Raw genomic sequence first — 27,811 nt, 5'->3', positions numbered from 1 at the left:
CTAGACAGCGCAGGTCTGGGGAGAACAAGAGAGATCAAGGTATGTGGCTGGACGCTGGGTCGTGGAGAAGGCAAAGGAGTTTTGGAGCTGTTTGCCTATCTGTGGACATAAATGCCTCTGGGACCCCAAATCCTCAATAAAGCCCCGTCCACACTAGCAAACAGGATCACATAAATGCCTTGTTGTACTTACACAGCACGACTGTTTGCAGAGAAAGGACGGAAAAGGACAGAATTAGTCCACGGACCCCGAGTGGGGAGACAGTCAGCAGATTTCCCCACAATGAATGGACTCCGGCCGAAGCAAAAAACTGGGAGTGGGGCAAAGAATTTGAGGTTCTGGAGAAGGAGCGGAAACTTGGGGAGGCCAGTCACTATCCCACGGTTGGGGAATGGGGTTTGAATTAATTTTATACGGCTCCTAACAGGGAGATCCCGGCTCACTTCTGGAAATAAATAAATATCTGAAGAGGAGGGATGGAGGGACTGAGGACCAGGATGAAACGGAAGGAGGGTGTCCAGAGGTCCTTGAGGGGCATTAGTGGGGAGAGACCCGGGGACACGGCAGAGAGGGCCAGAAGTCAAGGCTTCCAGTGGTGGGGAGGTTTGAGGGATTTTCAGGAAGAGGGGATCTAAAGAGACATTACTTTTGATGCTTTGCTCAGCCCTTACGCAAGAGAATGCCTACTTCCCTTCCCCTACCCCCTACCCCCTGCCATTGTCACTAAACCTCTCCCGAGACTCAGCCACATTCCACAGCCTTGTTTAGGCTCAGGTTTGGGATCTTAACTTTTGAGTCAGCTTCCGGTCCCTCCTCAGCTCACCACCCTCCCCTGGCTCCCCCCAGTATCGCCCAGTAACTGGAGTTACCTCGCATTGCAAGGCTCCACAGCACCAAGCACCCCTGGATCCCTCCTACCCCTCTGCCCTCATCTCTCACCCATGCCTTCCTTGCTCACCCTGCTCCAGCCACCCTGGCCCTCACGCGCAGTTCCTGGATGGCTCTAGCACCCTCCTGCCTCAGGGCCTTTGCGCTGGCTGTTCCCTCTGCCGGAACATTCTTCTTCAGAGAGCTGCCTGGCTCCGTCCCTCACTTCCTTCAAGAGTTTGCTTAAAAGACACCTTCCCGAGCACCTTATTTAATACTGTAACCCATAGCCTCCTCCAGACAGCTCTCCCAAACTCACTCCCCCGGCCGTATTTTTGTCCATAGCATGTATCCCCCTTGTAACTATTATATGTTCCTTATTATTAAGTTTATTGTCCAGGGGCCCCTGGGTGGCTTAGTGGATTAAAGCTTCTGCCTTCGGCTCAGGTCATGATCCCAGGATCCTGGGATCAAGCCCCGCATCGGGCTCTCTGCTCAGCGGGGAGCCTGCTTCCCCCCACCCCCCCTGCCTGCCTCTCTGCCTACTTGTGATCTCTGTCTGTCAAATAAATAAATAAAATCTTTTTTTAAAAAAGTTTATTGTTCATCTCCTCCCACTGGAATTAAAATTCCATGAGGGAACAGGTCTTATCTGTTGGGTTCACTGCTGTATCCACAGGGTCTAGAACAGGACCTGACATATGACAGGTGTTTCATAAAGTACAGCCCGATGAATGAATTCAGGCTGGCTCAAGATGGACATTCTGGGGGCCAGGCGTGGAACTGGGAGGCAAGAGTTCATTAATATGGACAAGATGCCAAGGGGTTTTTCTCCATGGAAAAAAGCAAGATGAGAATAGTGTGTGCTTTCAATAAGGAAGGCATGAAGAGATATGTAGGCACACATAGTTGAGGTGATCGGAGAGAAACTAAAAAAAAAATAATGCTTACTTTATGGAAAGGGGACTTGAGGTTTCCTTTTTTGCCCTTCCTGTGTGAGTGAGAAACTGAACATCTCTCACCAAATGGGCTTCCCGAAATGGCTGGGAGGAGAAGCCATGTTTCTGTATTTCTTTTTAAGAGATGTATTTCCGTTCTTTTCCTGTGACCTTGCTTGCCCCCTGTGGTAGGGTAAGACCACATCTGGTATGTGAGCCGCCAAACCCATGTATGACTGCCAATTCCAACCTCCCCTTCTCTAAGGATGGCATTTCTTAGTGCTGTCTGAAGTGGTGACCACTAGCCACACAGAGCTAAGTGAATTGGAATTTTTAATGAACATTTAAAAATTCAAAAAAATTTAAAAATTCAGTTCCATCATCACACCAACCACACGTCAAACAATCAGGGACTGCTGACTGCCACACTGGACTGCCCAGATCTGGAACAGTTCTGTCATTGCAGAGAGGGCTGTTGGAGACTGATGCTCTAGGAACACGCGTGTGTCTGTCTCCCAGACTGGAAAGGAAGGTCCAAGAGCGCAAGGACTTGAACTTGTTCACTGCTCCAACCTCAGTGCCTAGCCCAGTGCCTGGTGCAAGAAGATCTTTTTTTTTTTTTTTTTTAAGATTTTATTTATTTATTTGACAGATCACAAGTAGGCAGAGAGGCAGGCAGGGAGAGAAGGGAGGAAGCAGGCTCCCCGCCGAGCAGAGAGCCCGATGCGGGGCTTGATCCCAGGACCCTGAGATCATGACCTGAGTCGAAGGCAGAGGCTTAACCCACTGAGCCACCCAGGCGCCCCAAGAAGATCTTAATACTTACTAGATGAATGTCTTTTTTTTTTTTTTTTAAGTTTATTTATTTAAGTAATCTACACCTAACATGGGACTCAAACTCACGACCCTGAGATCAAGAGTCATGCTCTTCCAACTGAGCCAGCCAGGCACCCCTGAATGAATGTCTTTTAACTTTCAAATTATTGAGGGTTATTTTGTCAAGGAGATCATGATTCAGTATTTGGTTTCCTTGGTCCTCTCTATATTAAAAATATTACATATAATGTATGGTACATGTACACACACATACATATGAATTATATATATATATGTATATATATATATATGATAAAAGACAAGAAAATACTGACATTGGTCCAGACAGATCACCTCCTGTGAAGTTCAGTCAACAGTCCTGCTCATGTAATCACAGCCCCACCATTTCTAGAGTTTGGGACTTCCACTCCCAGATATGGACGGACTACTGAGGATTACTAGACATCAGTAAAGTCTCAATAAAAAAGACAGAAACAAATCCAACTAATGGGAGGGGAAGGGGACTTGGAAGAAACAGATTATGCAGAGAGGAAAAAATGCAAAAAACCCAACAACTACCAATATCATCAGAGAAACAAGACAAGATGTTCAACTTCGAATAGCATATCATAAAACATAGGGTACTATCAAATAATACTATAAAATTTATAAAACACTGTAAAAATTCAGAGATTATTGGGGCGCCTGGGTGGCTCAGTGGGTTAAAGCCTCTGCCTTCGGCTCAGGTCATGATCCCAGGGTCCTGGGATCGAGCCCCACATCGGGCTCTCTGCTCAGTGGGGAGCCTGTTTCCCCCTCGCTCTCTGCCTGCCTCTCTGCCCACTTGTGATCCCTCTGCCAAATAAATAAATAAAATCTTTAAAAAAAGAGTTCCAAAGAGAAATGGAGGGAAGGGGGAAATCATAATTGAAAAAAAAAAAAATCAAGGATGTTTCCCAGAATGAATGCCATGAGAATACAGTCGAAAGATCCAGTAATGAAAATAAATGAAGATGTTGCTGAGAAATGTCAGCTCACTGAGGACAAGGAAAAGCAAAGCGGGTGACACACAGGCTTATGGATCAGAATGACTTTGGGATTTTAACAGTAATACTGGAAATTACAAGACAACGGAATGATATCTTCAGAATTCTAAAGAAAATGATCTCCAGCCCAGAATTTTATACCTATCCAGAAGGCCTATCAAGACCAAAGATGTTTTCAGATACACAGTGTCTCTAAAATTCTACCCACCCCACCCCCATGTGCTTTTTGTCAGGAGCTCAGAAGAACAAGAGAGAAAAACCCAGGAAGAGTGAGAATTAGAATATGACAAGAACCAAACCAGGGGGCAGGTGAAGGGACCAAGATGGTAGCTATGTGGCAGACAGGGGCAGGCCAGAGGCCACGAGAGAAACGTCTTCCATATGATGAAATTAATGGAGTACGTGATGCGAATGAATATATGAAGAGATTCATATAGTTAACAGAGAATTTTGAATTAACAAAGAAAACTCAGCCACTAAGCAACTGAAAAAAAAAAAGACAATTATTAACTCCAGGAAAAACAAAGAATTGCGTGGGAGAGGAAAGTAATCATGGTTTACTACTTGTGGCAGCTGTGGGAGCATTTACACAGTCATAACATGTAAACACTGCATATTCATCTAGCCAGAATCACAGTGTGGGAGGCTGGAGTAATTTAAATAAGAGTATGAGTATGTGTCTTCCATAGTAAGCAGTGAATGGAAAATACCTAAAATTGAAAAATCAAGAGGTAGCCACACAAACACGGTATTTAGAGACAGGGGTGCAAGTGGCAAGATGATACAACAAATAAGGTAAAAGCAGATTCCTCTGGGGTGGGAGAAATGGGGGGGGGCAGGCAGATGGAAGACTGGTGGTTTTCGTTTAAAAAAAAATCTTGTATTTGACTTTCCAAACTATGTGGATGTATAACTCTGATAAAAATAGAACTAAAAGTTAGGGGAAAAAATGTAAAAAGGAATACTGGGGAGAAAAAGAATTCGGCAGAAGCAGAAATCAGAGCAAGAGGTAACAGTGAGAAGCACAAGGTATCCTTTGTGAATCCAAGAGGCTGCTGGGAAGGGGCGCAAAGAGGATAATTCTGGAATTTTCACGGCCCACCTGAGGCAATATAGTGTAGTGGTTGAGGGGCTGGGCTCAGAATCTGACGACCAGGGTTCAGATCCCAGCTCTGCCGCTCAGTAGCTGTGGGATCTGGCTGTGCCTCAATTTCCTCATCTGTAAAATGGGAATGATAATAGTCACCTCTAAAGTCTTATGGTCTCCCAACAGTTGTAATATTGAGGTCCTACCTCAGTTGGAGAAGGGGTCTTTACAGAGGAAATCGAGTTAAGGTCATTAGAGTGGCCCCTAATCTAGTAAGACAGGTGTCCTTACAAAAAGGGCGAATTTGGACAAAGAGACACATAAATGGAAGACGATGTTCTGAGAAGATGCCCATCCACAAGCCAAGGGAAGTTCCTTCCCTTGCCCTGAGAAGGAACCCAGAGGACTTCTAGCCTCCAGAACCATGAGGCAACAAATTTACAATAGCCCCAGAAAACTAATAATGAACTAATTAAATTAGTTAGAGCAGAACTGGATATATAATAAACACTCCAGCAAATTGAAAAGAGAGGAACGATCTGAGCCTTGGCAGGGATACGGGACAAGGGGAACTTTGCACTGTAGGCGTGTAAGTTGGCACGACCACTTTGGAGGATGTCTGGCAGGATCTTTTGAAGCCAAGCCTCTCTCTCCCTGTGATCCCGCCGTTCTGCCCAGGGGGATTTACCCAAGAAAAATGAATGGCTCATGTCCCCCAAAGACTTGTACAAGAATGTCCACAGTAGAGCATTCATAATGGCCAAACACTGGAAACAATCCAGATGTGCACCAGCAGTAGAATGGACGAATTGTAGTATATTCAGAGAGTGGTATACTCAGTGGGATATAGGAATGAACGAGCCTGGTAGAGCGTGGGGGCAAAACAAGCCGGACTGGGGGGGACAGAGGGGAACCGGAAATGGTCCATACCCTAATCTGGTTCTACGAACACAGTCACTTGTTATATAGACAGTCAATGAACTTCATATTTAAGATTTGTAGGTTCTCTCTCAACGACAAAAAATGACACAGATGAAGCCTCAAGCCCATTTTTAGCTATTAAGGGCAGGGGTTGTGGCTGACCTTTGGATGAAAAAAAACAAACAAACAAAACCCACCATATCCATCCTTCTCTGAAGTCAGGGGCAGGAGAGATTCGGATTCAGTCTTTGAGATGGGGCTGCTCTCCAAAACTCAGGAACTAAGTGGATCTGGGACATGGGGTCCCCCCGAGTGTCTGAATTTTTGCTCTCTGAAGGTGAGGAAATTGACCGAGAAAGTGACGCATAGCTCTAGAAGTACAAGAAGACAGTTCCCCGGCTTCCCAAGGAAGAGATCGTCCCGGTGCGGGAGTAGGGGTGGGTGGGCAGAGCTTGGGGAAGCTGCCGGGCTTTGCGGAACAAAGGGAGAGGATCTGGAATTCCCAGGGGCCTTCCTGGAGGGAGGGGCTGAGGCCCAACCGGAAGAAGAGGGGAGGGGGTAGAGATGAGTCAGCTGGCTGGCTGGGGAGGATACTCTGGAGGTGAGCACCGAAGTGAAAAAGTCCCAGGGGGCCGGGGGTGGGGGCCAGGGCTGTTCCTAATGTTCATTAGGAAAATTTGCATTTACATGATGTAGAGCGGGCGGTGCAATAGCGTAGCTACACGCCTTTGTGGCTGTTCCGCGCCCTTGAACGCAGCGAGTCTGAACTGAGATGTGCTGGGTGTAAAACGCACGGCCCACTTCGTGCGGGGGGGTTGAGGGAGTGGGGGGGGGGTTGAGGGTTGGGGGGGGTTGGGAGATTATGTAAAAGGTCCCAACCATTTTTATGCTGATTACATGTTGCAATAATATTTTGGATACACTGGGTTAAGTAACATGCATTACTACGATTAATTTCACCCGTTTCTTTTTACGTCTTTTAATGTGGCCACTGACAAAACTTTACAGCCACGCTGGATTCCAGAGGACAGCGGCTTCCCAGGCTCACTCCCAATCCCAGCTCTGGACACTCAGGTCTGAGGCCAGCGGAGGCTTTTACGGGGATTAAGGGAAGGGGTGGGCTTTGATTTTGGTTAATAGCTCTGGGGCTGGGAAGACCCACTCGGGGCCAGTGAGATGCTCCAGAAAGCGAATTAGATCTGGCAAAGAGGAGCTTGAAGCCCGAGCGAGCTTGAGAGGCACAGGAAATTTGCAGCTTCTCTGGAGGGGAGTTCGGAGCCAATGTTAGAGCAATCCTGGGGGGGTGGGGGGAGGAGCCCCTATATGATATCTGGGGCTGGGGCAAGCAGAGAAGATCAGGAAGGGGAGGAGGAAGGGGGAGGGGGAGGGGAGGAAGAGGAAGAGGATGAGAAGGAGGAAGGGAAGGGAAAAGAAGGAAGGGAAGAAATAGGAACAAGAGAGCTAACTAAGAAGAGGCTCTGGTTGGGGCGCCTGGGTGGCTCAGTGGTTTAAAGCCTTCTGCCTTCAGCTCAGGTCATGATCCTAGGACCCTGGGATCAAGACCCGCATGGGGCTCTCTGCTCAGCGGGGGGCCTACTTCCTCCTCTCTCTCTGCCTGCCTCTCTGCCTACTTGTGATCTCTGTCTGTCAAAAAATTAAATAAAATCTTTAAAAAAAAAAAAAAAAGAAGAGGCTCTGGTTGGCTCAGTCTGAAGAGCCCAGGACTCTTGATCTCCGGGTTGTGAGTTCGAGTCCCACGTGGGATGTAAAGATTACAAATAAATAAATAGATGAACTTAAAAAAAATGAAAAGGTAAAAAGACAAGAGTTCTGGATTGACACTTTCCACAATGGCAGCCACTAGTCAGGTGTGGCCCTTGAGCCCTTGGAATGTGGCAAGTCCAAACTGAGACGTGCTGTGAGTAGGACATACTTCAAATTATAAAAATAAATAAATAGGGGCGCCTGGGTGGCTCAGTGGGTTAAAGCCTCTGCCTTCGGCTCAGGTCATGGACTCAGGGTCCTGGGATGGAGCCCCACATCGGGCTCTCTGCTCAGCAGGGAGCCTGTTTCCCTTCCTCTCTCTCTGCCTACTTGTGATCTCTGTCTGTCAAATGAATAAATACAATTTTAAAATAAAATAAAATAAATCATTAATTTTTATATCACATATTGTAGTCATATACTGGGGTATACCCCATATATTGGGGTAAACACAGTATTTCACTAAAGTTAGTATCACCTGTTTCTTTTGAGTGTGGCCAATAGAAAATTTTAAATTACATATATGGCTCCCTAGCTCTGCTCTAGGGGGAAAAAAAAAAAGCTGGAGGAAACTCCTGGAATCATGAACAGTGGATAAGGAGGGGAAACGGGGAGATCTTCTCTTTTTACCTCATTATTATTTTGTTAAAATATTTTATTTATTTGAGAGAGGGATAGCACAGAGGGAGAGTGAGAGGGAGAAACAGACTCCCCGCTGAGCAGAGATTTTTTTTTTCCCCAAGATGGGACTCAATCTCAGGACCCTGAGATCATTACCTGAGCCCAAGGCAGGCACTTAACTGACTGAGCCACTCCCAGGCGCCCCTTTGCCTTATTATTTTTAACACCAAGGAAGTGTCGTGCTATACAAGTAAAACTGCTGAAGAGAGGTTATAAGACATTTGAGGGAAGGGAAATTTTGTTCCAGGGCTTGGGAATGTGAAGCGAAGGGTCCCAGGCACAGAGAAAGGGGGTGTCCTCCAGATGGGGTAGGCCCCGGGAGGGGACAAAGGGGTCCACCAGGCTTTGCAGCCGAAGGAAATGCAGGAAGCCAGTGGAGGAAAGGTGTTCTGGAGAGCAGCCCAAGACTGCTTGCTCACCAGTGTGGGAAGGGGCATCTTTGAGAACCCTAGCGGAGTAGGGGTGTGGCAAGCCAGAAACCACATGACCAGGCCCCGCCCTGACTGCCCCCCCCCTCCATTGGCCCCAGAATAGACACTTGACTCCCAGCTGGACCCGCTGGAGTGTCACTAGCCAGGACGTGAAATTGAACTGAGGCATGCCAGGGCTCACAGGGGATCCTGGAGCTGAAAGGCTGCACGGAAGCTGGGGGCCAAGGTAATGCACAGACAAAGGCGGGAGCCAGTGGCCCCTAAGAGGAAGAGACAGAGAAGGAAGGGAGGAGCCTTGGTTCCTGATGTTTTATTTCCCAGAGCTGCTTTGTAACCAGGTGGGATTGTTGATGCCATATTATGAAGGTAAAAATTAAGGCTCAGAAGCTCAACTGATTGGCCTAGGGCCCACAGCAAGTAAGGGGTAGCTCCCATTCCAATCCTGGACCATCTGGTTTAACCATCAGTGCAGTCAGCTGTTCAACATAGTACTAGAAGTCCTAGCCTCAGCAATCAGACAACAAAAAGAAATAAAAGGCATCCAAATCAGCAAAGAAGAAGTCAAACTATCACTTTTTGAAGATGATATGATATTTATGTGGAAAACCCAAAAGACTCCAATCCAAAACTACTAGAACTCATGTAGGAATTCAGTAAAGTGTCAGGATACAAAATTAATCCACAGAAATCAATTGCATTTCTATACACCAACAGCAAGACAGAAGAAAGAGAAATTAAGGAGTTGATCCCATTTACAACTGCACCAAAAACCATAAGATAACCAGGAATAAACCTAACCAAAGAGGCAAAGAATCTGTACTCAGAAAACTATAAAGTATTCATGAAAGAAATTGAGGAAGACACAAAGAAATGGAAAAACATTCCACACACATGGATTGGAAGAACAAATATTGTGAAATATTGTCTATGCTACCTAAAGCAATCTACACATTTATGCAATCTCTATCAAAATACCATCAATTTTTTTCAAAGAAATGGAACAAATAATCCTAAAATTTATATGGAACCAGAAGAGACCCTGAATAGCCAGAGGAATGTTGAAAAAGAAAGCCAAAGTTGGCGGCATCACAATTCCAGACTTCAAGCTCTATTACAAAGCTGTAATCATCAAGACAGCATGGTACTGGCACAAAAACAGACACATAGATCAATGAAACAGAATAGAGAGCCCAGAAATAGACCCTCAACTCTATGGTCAACTAATCTTCAACAAAGCAGGAAAGAATGTCGAATGGAAAAAAGACAGTCTCTTCAACAAATGGTGTTGGGAAAATTGGACAGCCACATGCAGAAGAATGAAACTGGACCATTTCCTTACACCACACACAAAAATAGACTCAAAATGGATGAAAGACATCCATGGAAGACAGGAATTCATCAAAATCCTTGAGGAGAGCACAGGCAGCAACCTCTTTGACCTCAGCCACAGCAACTTCTTCCTAGAAACATCACCACAGGCAAGGGAAGCAAGGGCAAAAGTGAACTATTGGGACTTCATCAAGATCAAAAGCTTTTGCACAGCAAAGGAAACAGTCAACAAAACCAAAAGACAACTGACAGAATGGGAGAAGATATTTGCAAATGACATATCAGATAAAGGGCTAGTATCCAAAATCTATAAAGAACTTACCAAACTCAACACCCAAAGAACAAATAACCTAATCAAGAAATGGGCAGAGGACATGAACAGACACTTCTGCAAAGAAGACATCCAGATGGCCAACAGACATATGAAAAAGTGTTCAACATCACTTGGCATCAGGGAAATAGAAATCAAAACCACAGTGAGATACCACCTCACACCAGTCAGAATGGTTAAAATTAACAAGTCAGGAAATGACAGATGTTGGCAAGGATGCGGAGAAAGGGGAACCGAACCCTCCTACCCTGTTGGTGGGAATGCAAGCTGGGGCAGCCACTCTGGAAAACAGTATGGAGGTTCCTCAAAAAGTTGAAAGTAGAGCTACCCTATGACCTAGCAATCACACTACTGGGTATTTGCCCTAAAGATACAAATGTAGTGATCTGAAGTGGCACGTGCACCCGAATGTTTATAGCAGCAAAGTCCACAATAGCCAAATTATGGAAAGACCCCCAGATGTCCATCAGCAGATGAATGGATAAAAAAGATGTGGGATACACACACACACACACACACACACACACACACACACAATGGAATACTATGCAGCCATCAAAAGAAATGAAATCTTGCCATTTGCAACGATGTGGATGGAACTAGAGGATATTATGCTGAGTGAAATAAGTCAATCAGAGAAAGACAATTATTACATAATCTCTCTGATAGGAGGAATTTGAGAGGCAGGTGGGCGGTTGTGGCGGGTAGGGAAGGAAAAAATGAGACAAGATGGGATCAGGAGGGAGACAAACCATAAGAGATTCTTATTAATACCACAAAACAAACTAAGAGTTGCCAGGGGGTGGGAGGGTAGTTGGGTGATGGACATTGGGGAGGGTGTGTGCTATGGTGAGTGCTGTGAAGTGTGTAAGCCTGATGATTCACAGACCTGTACCCCTGAGGCATATAATACATTATATGTTAATAAAAATAATTTTTTAAAAATCAGTGCTGTTAAACACCCCCAGAATACTGCTTGGGGGACACCAGCACCCCAACATTATATGGGACGATCTGGATGGGTGAGCTCTAGAGAAAAAATGGGTGGATGGATGGATGGATGGATGGGATGCACGATTTAAAAACCAGTTTTTCCTGTTCTGTGTCCCAGCTCCTCTGCCTGGAATTCTCCAAACTCAGTACCCATCTCAGACCTCTGGCAAGGGACTGCTACTCTAGACCCGTCCTTCTGAGCATCCCCACTCCACCCCCCCCTTTTCCAGAGGGCCAAGGAGTTGCACCCACCCAGAATCCACACCTCTGTTGGGTATTTATGCTCTGGGAACCTGGAGTAGGTAGAATGATGGTCTCCCAAAGATATCCACACCCTGGGGCGCCTGGGTGGCTCAGCCGGTTAAGCATCTGCCTTCCGCTCAGGTCATGATCCCAGGGTCCCGGAATCGAGCCCCGTGTCAGGCTCCCTGCTCAGTGGAGAGTCTGCTTCTCCCTCTCCCTCTGCCTCTCCTCCCACTCATGCTTGCGCACGCTCTCTTTCTCTCTCTCAGATAAATAAATTTAAAAATATTTAAAAAAAAAGATATCCACGCCCTTAGTACTTGGAACTTGTAATCTTATAGTGGAAAAGAGACTCTGCAGATGTGAATAAATGAAGGATCTTGGGGTGGGGAGATTAGTCTGGGTAATGCAGGTGGACCCAATGTCATCACAAGGTCCTTTCAAGAGGAAGGGCGGAGGGTCAGGCAGAGTAGAAGCTGTGACAATGCTCGAAGAGTTTCAAGGACCCAGGGCCAGGAGCCAAGGAATGCGGGCAGCCTTGAGAAGCTGCGCGAGACGAGCGAACAGATTCAGGTGGGAGGACAAGGAGTCAGGTGCTCTCCTGGAAGGCAGAATTCCGAACTTGAACTTGTTTAGCCTTTCTGTTGGTTAAGGTCTATTTGTCGAGGCAGGAGGACCCAGCCTCATGAATGGTCGGCTGGCACGATCGAGAAAGTGTCAACGGTCTGACATGAGGTATGCGAGCCTCTGTGTGTACCCTTCTGCAAACGTTAGCCATAGGGCTGCCCAAAGTCTTGGTTGAAACAGAAAAGCCTGTTACCCCAAATGCCTCCCGTTCATGGCGCTTTGAGGGGGAAGGTAGAGGAGAAAAGGGTAGTTCTCTGCCGGGGGGTGGAGTGGGGCGGAGAGAAAGGACACGTGGCTAATGAGAAGGGGCTCAGTGTCCACAATGAGGCTTGCGGGGAAAGAAGACACGGAGAGGACACAGGGAGAGATGGAGACGAGAGACCTTGTGACCCCCCAGAAGTCCAGAGAGAGGAAGTAGAGCCCCGGAGAAGGAAAGAGGCAAGAGGGAGGCTGTCCGGCGACACAGCGACACATTCCACAAGGCCGGGACTCTGGCGCATGGCTTGGCCGGCACCGTCTCCACTTGCAACCTCTCCCTCTGCCACTGTCTACCACAGAGCCTGGGAGGACGACACACTCAATTTCCCAGCTTCCTCTGAAACTAGGAGTGACCCTCTGGCACACGCTGTGAAACAGCCCCAAGTTCCTCAGAAAGGCATACTTGCCCCGGTAAAAAGGCAAGGCCTTGCCAGGAGGAAATCCACTCTTTCCCTCTTTCTCCTCCTTCTTGCCTGCAGCCAAGATAGGCTCCACGGCGGGGCAGCAGCCATCTTGTGACCATGAGGCAAGCACAATGAGCCAGAAGTTCTAGGCACCAAGGTTAGCAGAACAAATTCACGGGAAGGGCTTGGGTCTTTGATGGTATCTTCGAGCTATCATGCCAGCCTCGGACTTCTTACTGAGAGAGAAAAAGAAACCTCTCTCTGTTTAAGCAGTCCTAAGGATCCGGGTGACCTACCTCTTTTATTGACTATTGGTATCCAGTGCAGGAACTGTGCCCGGCACAGAGCTGGTATTCCCACAAAGCCTGGGTTTCTTTCCTGCTACTGGATCTGCATCGCGATGCTTACCCCCCGCATCTTCCATACACCCCGTCGGCTGAGTTTCTTTTCTTGCAGTTCAACAATTCCAATCAAGACAGAGGGGTAAAAAGGAGGGGCTGCTTGAGGGGTGAGCTACATGGGGAAGGTGATCCAAAGGACCACACTGATGTCTGTCCATCCACTCTCCACCTTGCACTGGACGCGGGGGGTGGGGGTGGGGGGGCATTTGCAAATGGAAATCAGATCACACCCTTCCCTACTTAAAATCTCCCTGCCTCATGGCTTCTTGCTGCCCTTCGAAGAAAACCCAACCCTGACCTCAGCTTCAGGGCTCACCCGTGGGCCCTGCTCGCATCTCCCCTCTAACGCCAGCTCTCTGCCCCTCAGCCACATTAACCTTCTTGCTGTTCCTGCAGTAGCCCCTCGCCTGCCTGGCGCCATCTGCACACCCTGTTTCCTCTGCCTGCAAGGCTCTGCCTCCACAAGTCCATGAGGCTAGGCCTCACCTCCCTCAGGGCTCTGCTCCAGTCACCTCCTCCAAGAAGCCCGCCCTGAACACCTTGGTGATATATCCCAGTTTAGTCACGCCCCAGCTCACGATCACTTTCTGGATCATCCTGATTCTTCCGTTTGTCCATTTCTTATTCATGTCCCACCCCTGGACCCTAAGCTCCCTTGAAGGGAGGGAGCCTGCCTGGCATGGACGAGGGGCCAAGGAAATAAATGATGCGTGTTGAATGATGAAATCAAAGAGGGGCAGGGAGAAAGTCACTGTAATCAGTTTTGTTGTAACCTTGGTCGGTACTCTGGAGTCTGAACTTAACTTTACCCCCCTGACTTAGGAAACTGAAGTTCGAAAACAAAACCAAATGAACAAGCTCATCCAAGTATCCATTCCAGTGGGTTCAGATCTAATGATCATAATGAAAATAATAATTCAGCAGCAAGCGTCCACAGCGAGCCGGCACTTCCGCTACCAAATAACATATTACACAGCCCAATCATAACAGCCATAATCATTCTTACAACAACCTTAGGAGGTGGGTCCTTTTCTTATCCCCATTTTACAGAGGAGGAAATGAAGGCTCAGAGTGGTTGAGTAACTTGCCCAAGGTCACACAGCCATGAAGAGACAGAGCCCGGATTTGAACCCTGGCAATCTGGCTCTGGAATCTGTAAGTCCCAGATCTCTGAAGACATCTGAAGGCATCACAAGGACCCTGGTTGTGCAAGGGGGGCCCGTTCACTGCCACTCTCAATGACCTAGGTATGCCCTCCAGGCCGACCCACCCCTGGCTGACCTGACGCTGATGAGTGGCGCCCGGCCCCTGGCACTCTGCCCGCATCCTTGGGGCCCCCGGCGGCCCCCCACCCCCCAGCCCGAGTCTGCGCTGACCCTGCCTTGAGCTGAATGAGCGCTTCCTCTACGCGGGGCTGATTGTAGCGCACCATATAGCTGTGCATGTCGGGGTAGTTGCTGCGAATGTTCTTCTCCGTGGACCCGTTGGGCACCGTCCCAAACTTCAGGGGCGGGTACTGCTCCTGGGGCCGCTGGAACTGGGGCAGAATGGGAAGTTATTAGGGCGCCCCCTGGGGCCATCTAGGTCAAGAATAGCCTTGACCCAGATGCTCTGTTCTGGGGGACACCTGCCAACTGGCAGGCACCCCAGCCTAGAAGTGTTTCTCCAACGCGCTCACCGTGACCCTCTTCTGCTCCCACCCAGCAGATCCATCTGCAGACAGCCACACGTACACACACACACGTGCACACACACATATATGCATACAGAGTCTGGAGGAATACTGAATTATTTAACACCCGGCATGGCCTGATCATGGTCCAGTCTGGAAGGGCACTGGCTATAGAGTTTGAGAAGGGCTGAAGAGGCCTCTGATGTGCCAGGCATTAACCCTTAGCTTGCTGGATCATGGGAGGTCCCAGGGGTGGGGGCTGACCTGGTGGGGGGCTGGAGGCAATTGTTATTTACAAATCCATTCAGAAACAGCCCACTTTTTTTTTTTTTTTTAAGAGAAAGAGAGAGAGAACTCATGCAAGCGTGAGCCCCGGGGTGGGGTGGGTAGAGGCAGAGGGAAAGAGAGAATCCTAAACAGACTCCATGCTCATCATGAGCCCAATGCAGGGGTCAGTCTCACAACTCTGAGATCATGACCTGAGCTGAAATCAAAAGCTGGATGCCTAACTGACTGAGCCACCCAGGCGCCCCAAAAGTTTACTCTTTGAACAACAGACATAGCCATACGGTATATGCTGACTCAGTGTCAAGTGTGTATATGACTAAAACAAAGATACAGACATATTTTTATGCAGTTCCATTAAAAAAAATGCTTGTTGGGATGCCCGGGCGGTTCAGTCGGTTAAGTGTCTGCCTCCGGCTCAGGTCATGATCCCAGGGTCCTGGAATCGAGCCCTGTATCAGGCTCCCTGCTCAGTGGGGAGCCTGCTTCTCCCTCTGCCTGCCGTTCTACCTGCTTGCGTTCTCTCTCTCTCTCTCTGACAAATAAATAAATACAATCCTTTAAAAAAATGCTTGTTGCAATCCACTGAACTGATTTCTCAACCTTCTAATAGGTCATGATAATCCAGTGAACCACTTCAACCTCAAACCGTGCTCTGCAAACCACTAGTACCCGAACAGACGGTGATCTGCAATGAGGTAAGTATAGAAATCAAGAGAATGAGCACTTAGAGCAATTTTTTCAAGAAGATTTTTAAAATTTGTTTCTTTTTAAAGTAAACTCTACACCTAATGTGTGACTCGAACTTATGACCCCGAGATCAAGAGTCGCGTGTTCTACCGACTGAGTCAGCCAGGCGCTGGGCATTTAGAGCAATTTGACAGAATAATTTTATGTCTGTTGAAACTACATAAAAATTTGGGTTTGAATTGTGCATGTCTTGGTTTTCAATTTTGTGTTTCATTTCTTGTAATTCATTTCTATTGTATCTTACAAAAGCATTGATCTCTACCGGAGAAAGTTCAAAGATTAGCTCTTCATCACACTCTGAGAGAAGCACTCATCTAGAATATTCCATTTGGCACTACTGCCCCCCCAGGACATTTGGGGTTACTCTCTTCTCCTGGGAATATCTAAATAGTCCATTGTGAAACATAACCATTCTCTTCCAGAATATTCTTTTCTACCATTTTGGAACTCTTCCTGGGAAAAGACCCCCAGGAATCCTCTTCGGACCTCCCATGTGCCAAATTCCAGCCTGACCTCCAACCCCAGCCAGCTCCCCGTCTCCCCAAACACACACACCTTTCGGTCACTGAGCCCAGACACGGTGTCCACATACTCTTCCTGGATCATGAAGGCGGCCAGGTTGGCTGTGTAGCTGGCGAGGAAGATGACGGCGAAGAAGGCCCACACCAACACCATGATTTTGCTGGTGGTCCCCCGGGGATTCTCCACGGGCACCGAGTTATTGAACACCAGGGCCCAGAGCAGCCAGATGGATTTCCCAATGGTGAAGGTTGAGCCGCCAGGCCCTGCAGGGGGCCAGGAGGGCGACATGGACCCCAAATCCCTTCTACTCCATGAGGGAGCAGAAAGAACTATGATTCCCAGCAGCTCCCAAGGCCTCTGGTGCCTCCAGAGGCCACTGCTCTACCCCAGGGGCTGTTGGGAAATGTAGTTCTATCTGTGGTCCGGGCCCTTGGAGGTGATGGAGGAAGGGGACTCACGCTTGCCCGTGGCCAAGCTGCGGTTGTAGCCGACGGGACTGAGGTACTCGAAGATGAAAACGGTGACGGCGACCACAGTGAGGCACATGACGAACATCATCACCCACACGGCAGGGCTGTAGGGCTCTGGGGGCAAGGAGGTATGGGGTCATGGCTTGGCCAAGCAAAGGCATGGGGGTGGGGGGGCTCCACAGACACATGAACAAGGTGCATCGCAGACAGGATCTTGTCCTACTCTGTTCCCTTCCCAGGTTCCCCACCTTAGGGACAGGCCTCATTGCCCATCCAGACCCCTGGGAGACAGTCTCTCTCAAGAAAGCCAACTCAATCAGTTCTGTAGTTTTGGTCAGCAGATAGATCCTAAATGTTTCCTGAGCCCCAGACCTGAGGCTCCCTCCCTCCCCGGCCACTCACCATGTCTCACACTGAGGCCAGCATCCATGCCCAGGCTCCCCATCCTGGGAGCCCCACCTTCCATCCTGTCACAGTCCAACCCCCCATTTGCCAGTCTCGCCCCCTCCCTCCCGCCTTACCCCTCCACAGCCACAGCCTATACCCCCCACCCCTGCCCCCTACCTTGGCCTTTCCTCCCCATTCTCTCAGCCAACAGACTCAGGCCTCATCCTCTCTCCTGGTCCATCTCCACCCTACCCTGCAGCCCTAGGGGCTCCCTCGGCACCCAGAGGTGACCTGGCCTGTCCCCTGCTCACAGCTTCCTGGGGCACCCCAGCGCCTCCACGACAGTCACTGCCCCTCAGCCTTGCTTCCACCCTCCTCTCTGGCCTGATCACTCTCTCAAGAGCCCAGTGCTTTCACTGGCCAGAACTCACGGTTCCAGAACGAGCCTCACCCTCTCTGCCTTGTCTCTGCCATCCCCGCCACCCCCGCCACGCTGACCCATCGACCAGACACACTTGCACCCATGCGTCTCCTCCTCACACTGGCAATGAACCCAAATCACCACTTCCTTGAGATTCATACCAGGTGATCTGCCCTCCCTGGGCGAAGCACAAGTGGCCAGGATTGCCCCCGTCACAGCAGGGTCACCACCCCGGACTGTCATTGCGGCATCTGGGGACACTCCTTTTGCCTCTACTGGGCAACGTGGTGGGGCATAAAATGACCTTGTCACTTCCCTGGTGAAGGCAGGGGCCCCATGTGGTGCATCTCAGGGTGCCCTGCAGAGACCTTGGCCAAGAGACGGCCACAGAGATGCTCTTGGTGAAACAGACAGAAACCAAACGCAAAGGAAGAGATGTCCCTTCTCTCAGCGTTGTCACTCCCAGGAGCTTTGCCCAGACTTCAGAGAGCAAGAGGGAACTGACATGAACAGCTGCCCTTGGCCTGATGTGCACTTTTCCTTCTCTTGTCTCCAAGTTCAGCGAGATCCCTGCCCAATCCACCTCATAGCCACCAACCCATCGGGGTCAGCTTCCTACCCACACTCCAAGCCTCGTTCCTCGCCCCACCCTCGCTATCATCTTCCTATCCCACATCTACCTCCTCTCTGCGCAGACCTCTGCCTTCTCATGGGCCTCCTGCCCCCGCTGCCTGCAGTGGGATATTTTAAAAGCCTAGATCTCACCATATACACCTCCCCCACCATCTACAGTTAAAACCTTGGCCATTGCCCTAAGAGTAAAACCCAACTTTCCTACCAGAGCCACCAAGGCCCTGCACTTTCCCCCCATGTCCCCCAATTCCCTCTCAGCCCTTGCCTCCCACCCCCTCACGATCACTCACTGCCCTCTCTGGTCACACAGACTTCCGGCTATTTTCCAAATACTCCACACACAGTCCCGCTTTGGGTTCTCTGCCGCTGCTGTTCCCTCCGCCTGGAATGGTTTCTCAGGTCCCATCTCCAAAGGGGCCTTCCTGCCCTCTCCTAGCAGTACCAGCCCCATTCTTCTCCACCTCCTCACCCTGGCTTAATTTCTCATACTATCCATCACCACCTGAAGTGATCTTGTCCATGTATCGCCTTAAGAAATTACTTTCTGTCTTTCCCACAAGGCCAAGAGCTCTTAGAGGAGAGGGGCGTGTGGGCACAGCCGAGAGCCTGGCCCATGATAGATGCTCAGTAAACACTGAGAAGTGACTCGAGCACTTATCATGTGCCACTATCGTGCTAATCCCTTTTCCTCATCTCATATACAGGGGAAGACTTGGGGGTTGTGGGGGCCTGAGGCTTATACAATGTCTTTAAGGAAAAAAAAGAAGAAAACACGAAATTATGAATACAAGAATACAAGGTACAGGGCCTTGAAGAGGATGTGTGAGAGAACGTTCCCGAAGCTCCAGTTCCCTTGGCCTCGTGGTAAAATGGCTTCTCCCATTCTACAGATTGGGAAACCCAAAGGTAAGAAGCGACACCACCTCACCAGTCAGGGCGCAGGGACAGGCAATACCAGGATGGGAACTGAGCACACAGGTGTCCCGGTGTTGCCGTCCCAGGGCCCCGGGCTCACCGAGGAAGGCGGAGGGGGACACAGTGCCGTTGCTGCGGGCCACCATGACGCTGATGCCCGTCTCCACGAAGGGCACAGAAAAGTCCACGATCTCGGATCGCTCCTCGTTGATGGTGAGGGAGCCGATGGCCATGTCCGCACGCTGGTAGAAGACCTGGGGTGAGGGCGAGGAGGGGGTGAAGGAACCTGGCTGCGTCAAGCGCACAGAGGTGGATGGTGGGCAAGACCAGCCCCAGGTGACCAGTGACAGAGTGACAGAGAGGGCTAGGAGGGTGGCGGGGTGGCTGAAGGGGGCGCAGAGTGGGGCAGGAGAGGAGGAAGTGAGAGGCGGAGAGCAGGGGTGGGAAGAGGTAGCCCAGGCCCAGTCCGGCTCCCAGAACTGGCTCTCTGAATTTGGGCTCAGTCCTCTCGGCCCCGCCCCCTCCGTTTGGGAGGACCACCCTCCTAGCCCCGCCCCACCCGCCCACAGTTTCTTGCCTTGTGGCCCCGCCCCCCAGCCGAGGCTCCGCCCCTCAAGGCCCGGGCTTCGCTCCTTCTGGCCACGCCCCTCCAGCCACAGCGCTCCAGCGCGGTGGCCCCCCCCAGCCCGCCTCCTTCCCACCCCCACCGCCATCACGCGCCCCACCTCCCCGATCATGCCGTTCCAGACGCCGTCGATCTTCTTTCCGTGCTTGCCGTTGGTGACCAGGTAGAGGTCGTAGCTGAAGCCGATGGTCTGCGCCAGCCGCTTCAGAATGTCGATGCAGAAGCCCTTGCAGCACCGCTTTTCCGGGCGGGGAGCGTCCGGAGGAGGGCTGCGGGGAGTGAGCAGGCTTGGGGATGCTGGGGACTCCCCCCGCCCCACTTCAGACTCTCCCATGAGATGAGGGTATGGCGGAAGAGACACACAGCAGCTGAAACTATGGTTAGCGCTTTCTGGGGAAACTGAGGCTCAAAGGAGTTCTGTGACTTGCCCAGGGTGACCAAGCGAGAGGGCTCTGTGGGTTCTGAATTCCAAAGGAGGAGGGGGCGGGGGCCAGGACGGCTGGACGGCAAGCCCTGGAGCCTGGGCTGTCACCTGTGGGTGCGGTTGAGCTGGCTCCTGCAAGGCACAGAGTCCCGGATGCAAGTGCCACTGATGGGGTCAGCAGGCTCCACAATGACAAAGGGCCTCTCCTCCAGCGTGGCCACGGTGAGGTGCTGCGTGTCATCCACCGGCTGCAGGAAGCGGCCGTAGCGGGACCACAGCGGGTACTTGAGGCGGAGAGTCTGCTGCTCCCAACTGCCCACCTTGGCCAAGAGAAGGGGATTCAGGCTCCAGGGCGGGGACTTTGCAGGATGTCCTGGCCATTGGCCATCGGGGCCCTCCTTCCTCAGAACCCTGGGCCCCAGCTCCTTCTCCCTTAGATTTGGGAGTCTAGGCCCCATTTCCCTCTTCCCCTTTGAACCTACAGGTCTGGGCTCCCACTTACTTCTGCCGGGACCTAGAAGTCCGGCCTCCTTCCCCCTCAGAGGCCAGAGTCCTCATCTCTGTCTGGACCAAGGGGTCTGTGTCCCCACACCCTCCCCATCAGTGCCTGGGACTCCAAGCCCTCTCCCGTGCCTGGGGTTGGGGCGGGGACTCACCACCTCCCAAGTCCTATCTCTGGTGAGGGAGATGACCACCAGAGAGGGGTTCACCAAGAAGCCATCCTCATTGAAGGAATAATCCCGGTTATCCCAGGTAATATTCATGAAATACCTGCCCAGGAGGAAGGGAGGCGACATGTGGGTACCTGGACTGGACCTAAGTGGCTGAAGGCAGAGAAAAATCCCCTTTCTCTGGACCAGCCCTGGCCCCTAGCTGGAATTTCTCCCCCAAGACCCTGAACACCCAAACATTCTCCTTCTTTCTTCAGCAGTCTCTGCCTGATACCCAGCACCCCCTGAACAGGGTCGCAAACCCTCAGCCTGAGTTTGAGGTCCTCTTAAGAGACCCTGTGTGTTCTGGCCCCGTCTGGCTGTGCCGGCCCATCTCTGATCTCTTCCTCCCCTCAAACTCCTTCCACCCCAAGCCCTTTCTGAATGCAAAGTTGTCCCCAAAACGTATCGAGTGGTTTCCTATCTCTTGAGCATTGTAGGGGCTATGCTCTCTGCCTGAAAAATGCTTTTCTGTCCCTTCTCACCCTGATTGATTCTTATGCCTTCAAGATTCAGCTCAAGTGTCCCTTCCTCTGGGAGAAGCCCCAGAAGGCCTCTGGACTTGGAGACGATCTTCACAATGCATGGCACCTGTACCGTGAATGCCTGTCCCCACGCCCCAGTCACTGCACGGGACCTTCAACTGCCATCCTCACCTCCTTGCTCGCCTCCCCGCTCAGTCCCCAAGTGCCACCTTCCTGCCCCCAGGATCTCTCCATGTCATCCCGCCTCTCCATTACCACAGACCCCCTGGACCCTTGCCCCAGCCTCCTGCCCAGCCCCCAACCTCCATTCTCCCTCCTCCAGTGTATTCCACACTCCACCCCTGAGGGGTCTTTCTGTATGTGAAACAGACCCCGCTCCTTTCCTGCTCATAACCCACCGATGGCTCCTCAGTGCTCCTGAACAAAGTCCAGCCTCTCGACCTGGCATTCAAGGCCCTTGTGGCCTGGCCCTGTCTGCCCCCACCCCCAGCCTCATCACTCTCAACCCCAATTCTCTTCCCTTTATCCACCCTGACCTGTTGCGGTCCCACCAACATGCCTGAATTTTTCTCCCCTCTGGGCCTTTGTGCGATGCTGTTCCCCCTGCCTGAAATTTTAACCACTCTTAGAATCAAATCCAAACCCCTTACTGTGGCCAAAATGCCCTACATGAGCTTGGGTCTACATGGGCCTCACTTGTTTCTCCACACCCTATCCCTGACTTACTCGCTAAGTTCCAGCCACAATGGCTTTGTTTCAGGCTCTCAAATGGGCAGTTCCAGCCCGAGTGAGCACCCCTGCACCTGCTGTCCCCCCTCCCTTCTCTTCATTCAGATCTTCCAACAGTTGGCTCTTTTTCTTTGCCCACTTCTTTTTTCTTACCTCCAAATTTCATCCACTTAGAAAGACCTTTCCAGACAGCCTCACCTAACCTAGCACCCTGGGCATTTCTTTCTTTCTTTTTTTTTTTTTTTAAGATTTTATTTATTTATTTGACAGACAGAGATCACAAGTAGGCAGAGAGAGATTGAGGAGGATTGAGCCCCGATGCGGGGCTTGATCCCAGGACCCTGGGATCATGACCTGAGCCAAAGGCAGAGGCTTTAACCCACTGAGCCACCCAGGCGCCCTGCACCCTGGGCATTTCTTACCACATTCTACCTGTTTCATCACCTGCTGGTATTTCTTCTTTATCATGTTTGTTCACTGTTTGTCTCCCCTATGAGATTGTCGGCTCAGAACAGGGACTTTGTTCAACACCATGTACCCTTGTGCCCAAAGCAGTGCTTGGCACATAGCAGACTCTGATAAGGACTCATTCAATAAATGAATGAATGAGCCATTCATCCGTCAGGTGTCCACTTAGATGTCTCCTCCTCTTGGGGACCTACCTGACCCCATACGCTGACCCGTGACAGAGTAGCCTAGTTTGGAAGGCTGATTGGGGCCAATGAAATCTGTCTTTTGGGAAGACGTTGGCTGTGAGATTTGGGGTGGTGGGGGGAATGGGTGGTGGACAGGATAGGATGAAATTATGAGTATCAGCAGAGAGAGCAGAAATTCTGGGTAAACGGTGAGCGGTAAGAGAAGAACTGGACAGCCTCTGGGAGTGGCAGGTCAGAGAGGGGTGGGGGTGGAGAGAGTATGAGGGAGACGATCAGAAAGAGATGAAAGGGTAGCCGATCCCCAGGCTTGGCCTCAATTCCTGGCATCTGGGTTTCTGTGCATGTTTATCTTCCCAATAAACCCCCTTTTCCCTTAGGAAACTTGAATGAGACTCTGCCTCCGGCAACCAGAAATGTCCTGGTGCAGACAGTATTCCCGCTGCTTCTCCCACAATGCCCGGGCCACCTCCGTGATAGCAAGCATCACACTGTGTTGTCATTATCCCGTTCCTGTCTGCCACCCCTACAGGACCCTGTGTTCTTTGAAGAGAAGTCCATGGTCTTATTCATCTCCGTGTTCCCAGAGCCCAGCATGAGCCCTAGTTCCTAGCGGGCGCTCAGTAAGTATTTATGAACGAGGAATGCTTTTCTCACCCTCTTGTCCCCAGATCCTGTCCCCCAAGTCACCGATTCTCAATTCTCGTCCCTTCGCTTTTCTTCTCCGCCCGTCACCACCTCCTTCCAAGATGCACCAAACCCTGTTCTCTTCTAAAACAACAGTGTGTAAGCCGGGCACACACCTGGCCAGCTAGAGTCCACACCTCCCGGTCCTCTAGTCCAGGCCCCAGGCAGGTTAAGACCTTAGGACTCTAACAATTGCCCCTCCCCCGCCTCCGCTAGCCAATCAGAATCGACGTCTAAATAATTTGCACGTGATGCACCTGTAAACAACCAATAAGGCAGCCCGGGCTGCCCCAGGACATCCCCACTGTCTCGCTTGCCGGGAAGGGAATTGCTTGCTCCCTACTTTTTCTCCTTTCCCCTTTCTCACGAGCTAGAATTTACACGTGCAGCTGACCCCGCTTCGACTGTGCCACGAAGGTGGCAACAAGGTGGGAGGGTCCCGGGTCCCTGCCCCAACACGTGGAGCAACAGAACCATCTGATAACCTAGAACGCTCATTTCTGGAATTTTTTTTTTTTGAAGATTTTATTTTTAAGCGATTTAGGGGTGCCCTGGGTGGCTCAGTTGGTTAAGCGTCTGCCTTCGGCTCTGGTCATGATCCCAGGGTCCAGGGAGTCTGCTTCTCCCTCTCCCTCTGTCACTCCCCCTGCTTGTAGTCTCTCTCCCTCTCTAATAAATAAAATCTTTTTCTTTTTTTAAGTGCTCTCTACACCCCGTATCCCCATGGGACACGAACTCACAACCCCAAATTGGAGAGTTGCACGCTCCACCGACTGAGGCAGCCAGGTGCCCCTCATTTTCGGTTAAGTGAGGAAGAACAACTTCTATCTCTTTGGGGCCACTGGATTGTTGGGTCATTTTGTATAAGCTGAAATTTTTGTATAAGCTGAAATTTTGTATAAGCTGAAATTCAGCTTATACTCTAGGGAATATCATCATACCCGAGATGCCATCAACTATAGGGTGCAAGAGAAGAAAAAAGTGCTATAAGCCATCAATTGTAAAGTATATCTTGATTTCAAAGACATGAAACTGGGAAAAAAAATCTCATCTTAAAATCAGGAAATATCGCAATACACTCACTGTGTCTTGGGTGCTTTTTCCAAATTACCTGATTTAACCCCATGCAGGAGAGCGAACTGTATCTGTTTTACAGAAAAGTAAACTGAGGCTCTGAGAAGGGACGTGACCCATTCGAGGCTGCTCAGCCAGTGAGTAGTCAGGCTCTGGAACCTTCCCACAGCCCTCCCACACCAACCCCACTCACCGATGCAGACTCTCCCCTCGGTGGGTGCGGTTCTGGGCACGGCAGTCATGGCCGAGCTCGGGCAGGAAGCCATAGTCACGTAGCAGAGCCTGGGCACCTCTGGCCACGACGGCCACACCAGCGGCCACACGCCGGGCCAGGTCATCCCGCCAGCCAGCCGAGCGCACGGCGAACAGCCCGGCAGGCAGTGGGGCGCCTCCTGGCAAAAGAGGGGGCTCTCCAGGGGCGCCTGAGCCTCCGCCTCCGGCCAGCTGGGGCCCCACCATGAACCAGACGTAGCCAGGCCCCGTGAGGCCAGCCTCCTCCGCCGCCCGGAACACGGGTTCGGCTTCCTCCCGGGCACAGAAGAGCAGGCGGATCTGCGCGCTGACGCTGCGGAGCTGGGCGCCCAGCACCGCCTCGCCTGCCCCCGGGTCCAGTGTCAGTGCCCCGCGGTGCTCCCAGCCCACCATGCTGCCATCAGTCAGCACCTCGATGTAGGACAGGAAGGCCCGGTGGCCGGGGGCACGCGTGGTCACTGCCACAAAGGATGTCCAGTCGTACTCCTCCAGCACCTCAAAGATGACCTGGAGCTGCTGCTCTGTGGAGGAGCCCAGCTGCAGGAAGGTGGAGCCCTTCTCCTGCGGGGAGGAGGAGGAGGATGTCAAGCTACCCCACGGGGAGACCCCAGCTCCCAGCAACCAGGAGCGGGCCTTCAGTTCCCAGTGCTCAAATGGACCTCATCTCCCAGCAACTGATGAGGGCATCCTAGCTCCCAGTGGCCACGGGTATGTCACAGGTCTCAATAAGGCAACTACCTAGCTCTTCACCAAACCCCTCCCCTTTTCCTTGCTGGTGCACAGAGCCAGGCCTGGTTTAGGTTTAGCCATGGGACTGAGTTCTAGACTCATCCGGAAAAGCTCTCCCCTGTGCACCTTACTCTCCTCTCTGAGAACACATGCAGAGGCTCCAGGAGAGAACTCTGAAGTCCTATGGGGATTACAAAGCCATGAGAGGGAGGAGCCTGAGCCCCTCAGTCACCCTTTGGTGTTCCTCTAATCAGCAACGCCTGTTTGGATTTTAGATGAGTGAGAAACAACCTTCCATTGGGTTGAACCATCGAGACGTGGGGGTTTATCTGTCACAGCAGCGAACATTACCCTAGAACACCCAGAGCATCCAGGGAGGGAACTACAGTCCCCAGCATCTACTGACAGGGACTACATTTCCCAGCGTGCAAAGAGGGTACGGAAGGTACAGTCTCTCCCAGCAGGTTGCGGCTTTGCTGAGTGGACTTGCAGTTCTCCGGTTTTCCTCCTTCCTCCCTCACTTCTTCTGTTTTCTTTGTTGAACTCTTCCTCAGTCAGAATTTTAAACACAGAACTGCTCTAGTGTTCTCTTTTCTTCTCTGTCCTCTCTCTTTGGTGATCTCATCTAGACCCATGTGTTTAAATACGGTCTTCTGGGGCGCCTGGGTGGCTCAGTGGGTTAAAGCCTCTGCCTTCGGCTCAGGTCATGATCTCAGTGTCCTGGGATTGAGCCCCCGCTTCGGGCTCTCTGCTCAACAGGGAGCCTGTTCCCCTCTCTCTCTACCTGCCTCTTTGCCTACTTGTGATCTGTCAAATAAATAGATAAAATCTTAAAAAAAAAATACAGTCTTCTGTGCTATCCACTATGGTAGCCAGTAGCCACCCATTTAAATTAATTAAAATTAAATAACATTTAGTTCCCTGGCTGCAATGACCACATGTCAAGCGCTTAAGAGCCACACGTGGCCAGTGGCCATCACACTGGACAGAGCAGATACAGACCATCTTCCTCGTTGCAGAAAGTTCTTATTATGCTGTCCTGAATATGTTGATGGTTCCTGTCCTGTCACTCTTGGGAACTCCAAACAGACCTATCCCCCTTTCTACTCAACATCTCCTCTTGGATTTCCAAGCAGCATCTCAAAATCAGCATGTCGAAACAGAATTCTTGATCTCACCAACCCCCACTCCCCAGGCTCAAACCTGTTCTGGGTCTTCTCTTCCTTATTCACCCAGCTGCTCAGCTCCCAAAGCTAAATCATCCTTTCCCTCACACCTAATCCGGGCCATCTTTCAGTCTTCTCAGCTCTCTGTTCAAAACAACCCCATTCACAGGATGCCTAGGTGGCTCAGTTGATTGAGCGATTGCCTTTGGCTTGGGTCATGATCCCAGGATCCTGGGATGGGGCCCCACACCAGGCTCCTTGCTTATCTGGAAGCCTGCTTCTCCCTCTGCCTGCTGCTCCCCCGGCTTGTGTGCTCTCTCTTTCTCTGACAAATAAATAAAATCTTAAAAAAACAAAAGCACAGGGCGCCTGGGTGGCTCAGTGGGTTAAAGCCTCTGCCTTCGGCTCAGGTCATGATCCCAGGGTCCTGGGATCGAGCCCCGCATCAGGCTCTCTGCTCAACAGGGAGCCTGCTTCCTCCTCTCTCTGCCTCCCTCTCTGCCTGCTTGTGATCTGTCTGTCAAATAAATAAATAAAATCTTTAAAAAAAAAAGCACAAAAACACAACCCCATTCTTCACTACTGCCCCATCACAACCCTCGTTGACCACTATCTTGCTTAGAGAACTGTAACAGCTTCCTGACCCCTCTCTGCTAACATTGTTGCATCTTCCAGTCCATTCTCCACCAGCAGCCAGAGTCATCTTTTCCAAAATATTAGTTGGATCCCATCGCTTCTTCGTTGAAAACCTTCCAATACTCCTACCTTAGAGTCAAAGCCAAAGTCCTCACTTTGGCCCACAGGCCCTGCATGGACTGGCCCTTGCTGCCTCTCTGACCTCATCTCCCGCCACCCCCACCTCTCTGTTCTTCCTCAAACACATCAAGTTCCTTCCAGCTTCAAGGGCTTGGCCCTTAGCTATTGCCTCTCGCCGGGACACTCTCCCTCAGCTCCTTCATGCCGGACCTGCCACTTCTCATTCCTCAGGTCGAGATCATTTGCCACCTCCTCAGGGAGGCCTCCCCTGACTGCCATCCTACACTTCCGCCAGGACGGATTTCACAATCTGTTATTTGCTTTCTGTC

At 50.8% G+C, this 27,811-nt stretch overlaps 1 protein-coding gene across 1 annotated transcript in view; it reads right to left on the bottom strand.

Annotated features, from left to right (window-relative positions):
* Positions 1 to 27,811, bottom strand: part of GRIN2D (glutamate ionotropic receptor NMDA type subunit 2D) — a gene marked incomplete at both ends in the record, with an annotated part of 33,690 nt that overhangs the window by 3,535 nt on the left and 2,344 nt on the right. Inside the window, 8 exons of the mRNA XM_080827812.1 lie at positions 14,514 to 14,674; positions 16,400 to 16,629; positions 16,825 to 16,950; positions 19,293 to 19,446; positions 19,918 to 20,086; positions 20,350 to 20,561; positions 20,898 to 21,012; positions 24,773 to 25,392. Coding sequence (XP_080683938.1) covers positions 14,514 to 14,674; positions 16,400 to 16,629; positions 16,825 to 16,950; positions 19,293 to 19,446; positions 19,918 to 20,086; positions 20,350 to 20,561; positions 20,898 to 21,012; positions 24,773 to 25,392 — 1,787 coding nt within the window. The remainder of the gene's footprint in view (positions 1 to 14,513; positions 14,675 to 16,399; positions 16,630 to 16,824; positions 16,951 to 19,292; positions 19,447 to 19,917; positions 20,087 to 20,349; positions 20,562 to 20,897; positions 21,013 to 24,772; positions 25,393 to 27,811) is intronic.

Source organism: Martes martes (genome assembly GCF_963455335.1).
Source record: "Martes martes genome assembly, chromosome: 17".
NCBI classification, from domain to species: Eukaryota; Metazoa; Chordata; class Mammalia; order Carnivora; family Mustelidae; genus Martes; species Martes martes.
The sequence above is the reverse complement of the archived record's forward strand: the minus strand, read 5'-3'. Positions and strand labels throughout refer to the sequence as shown.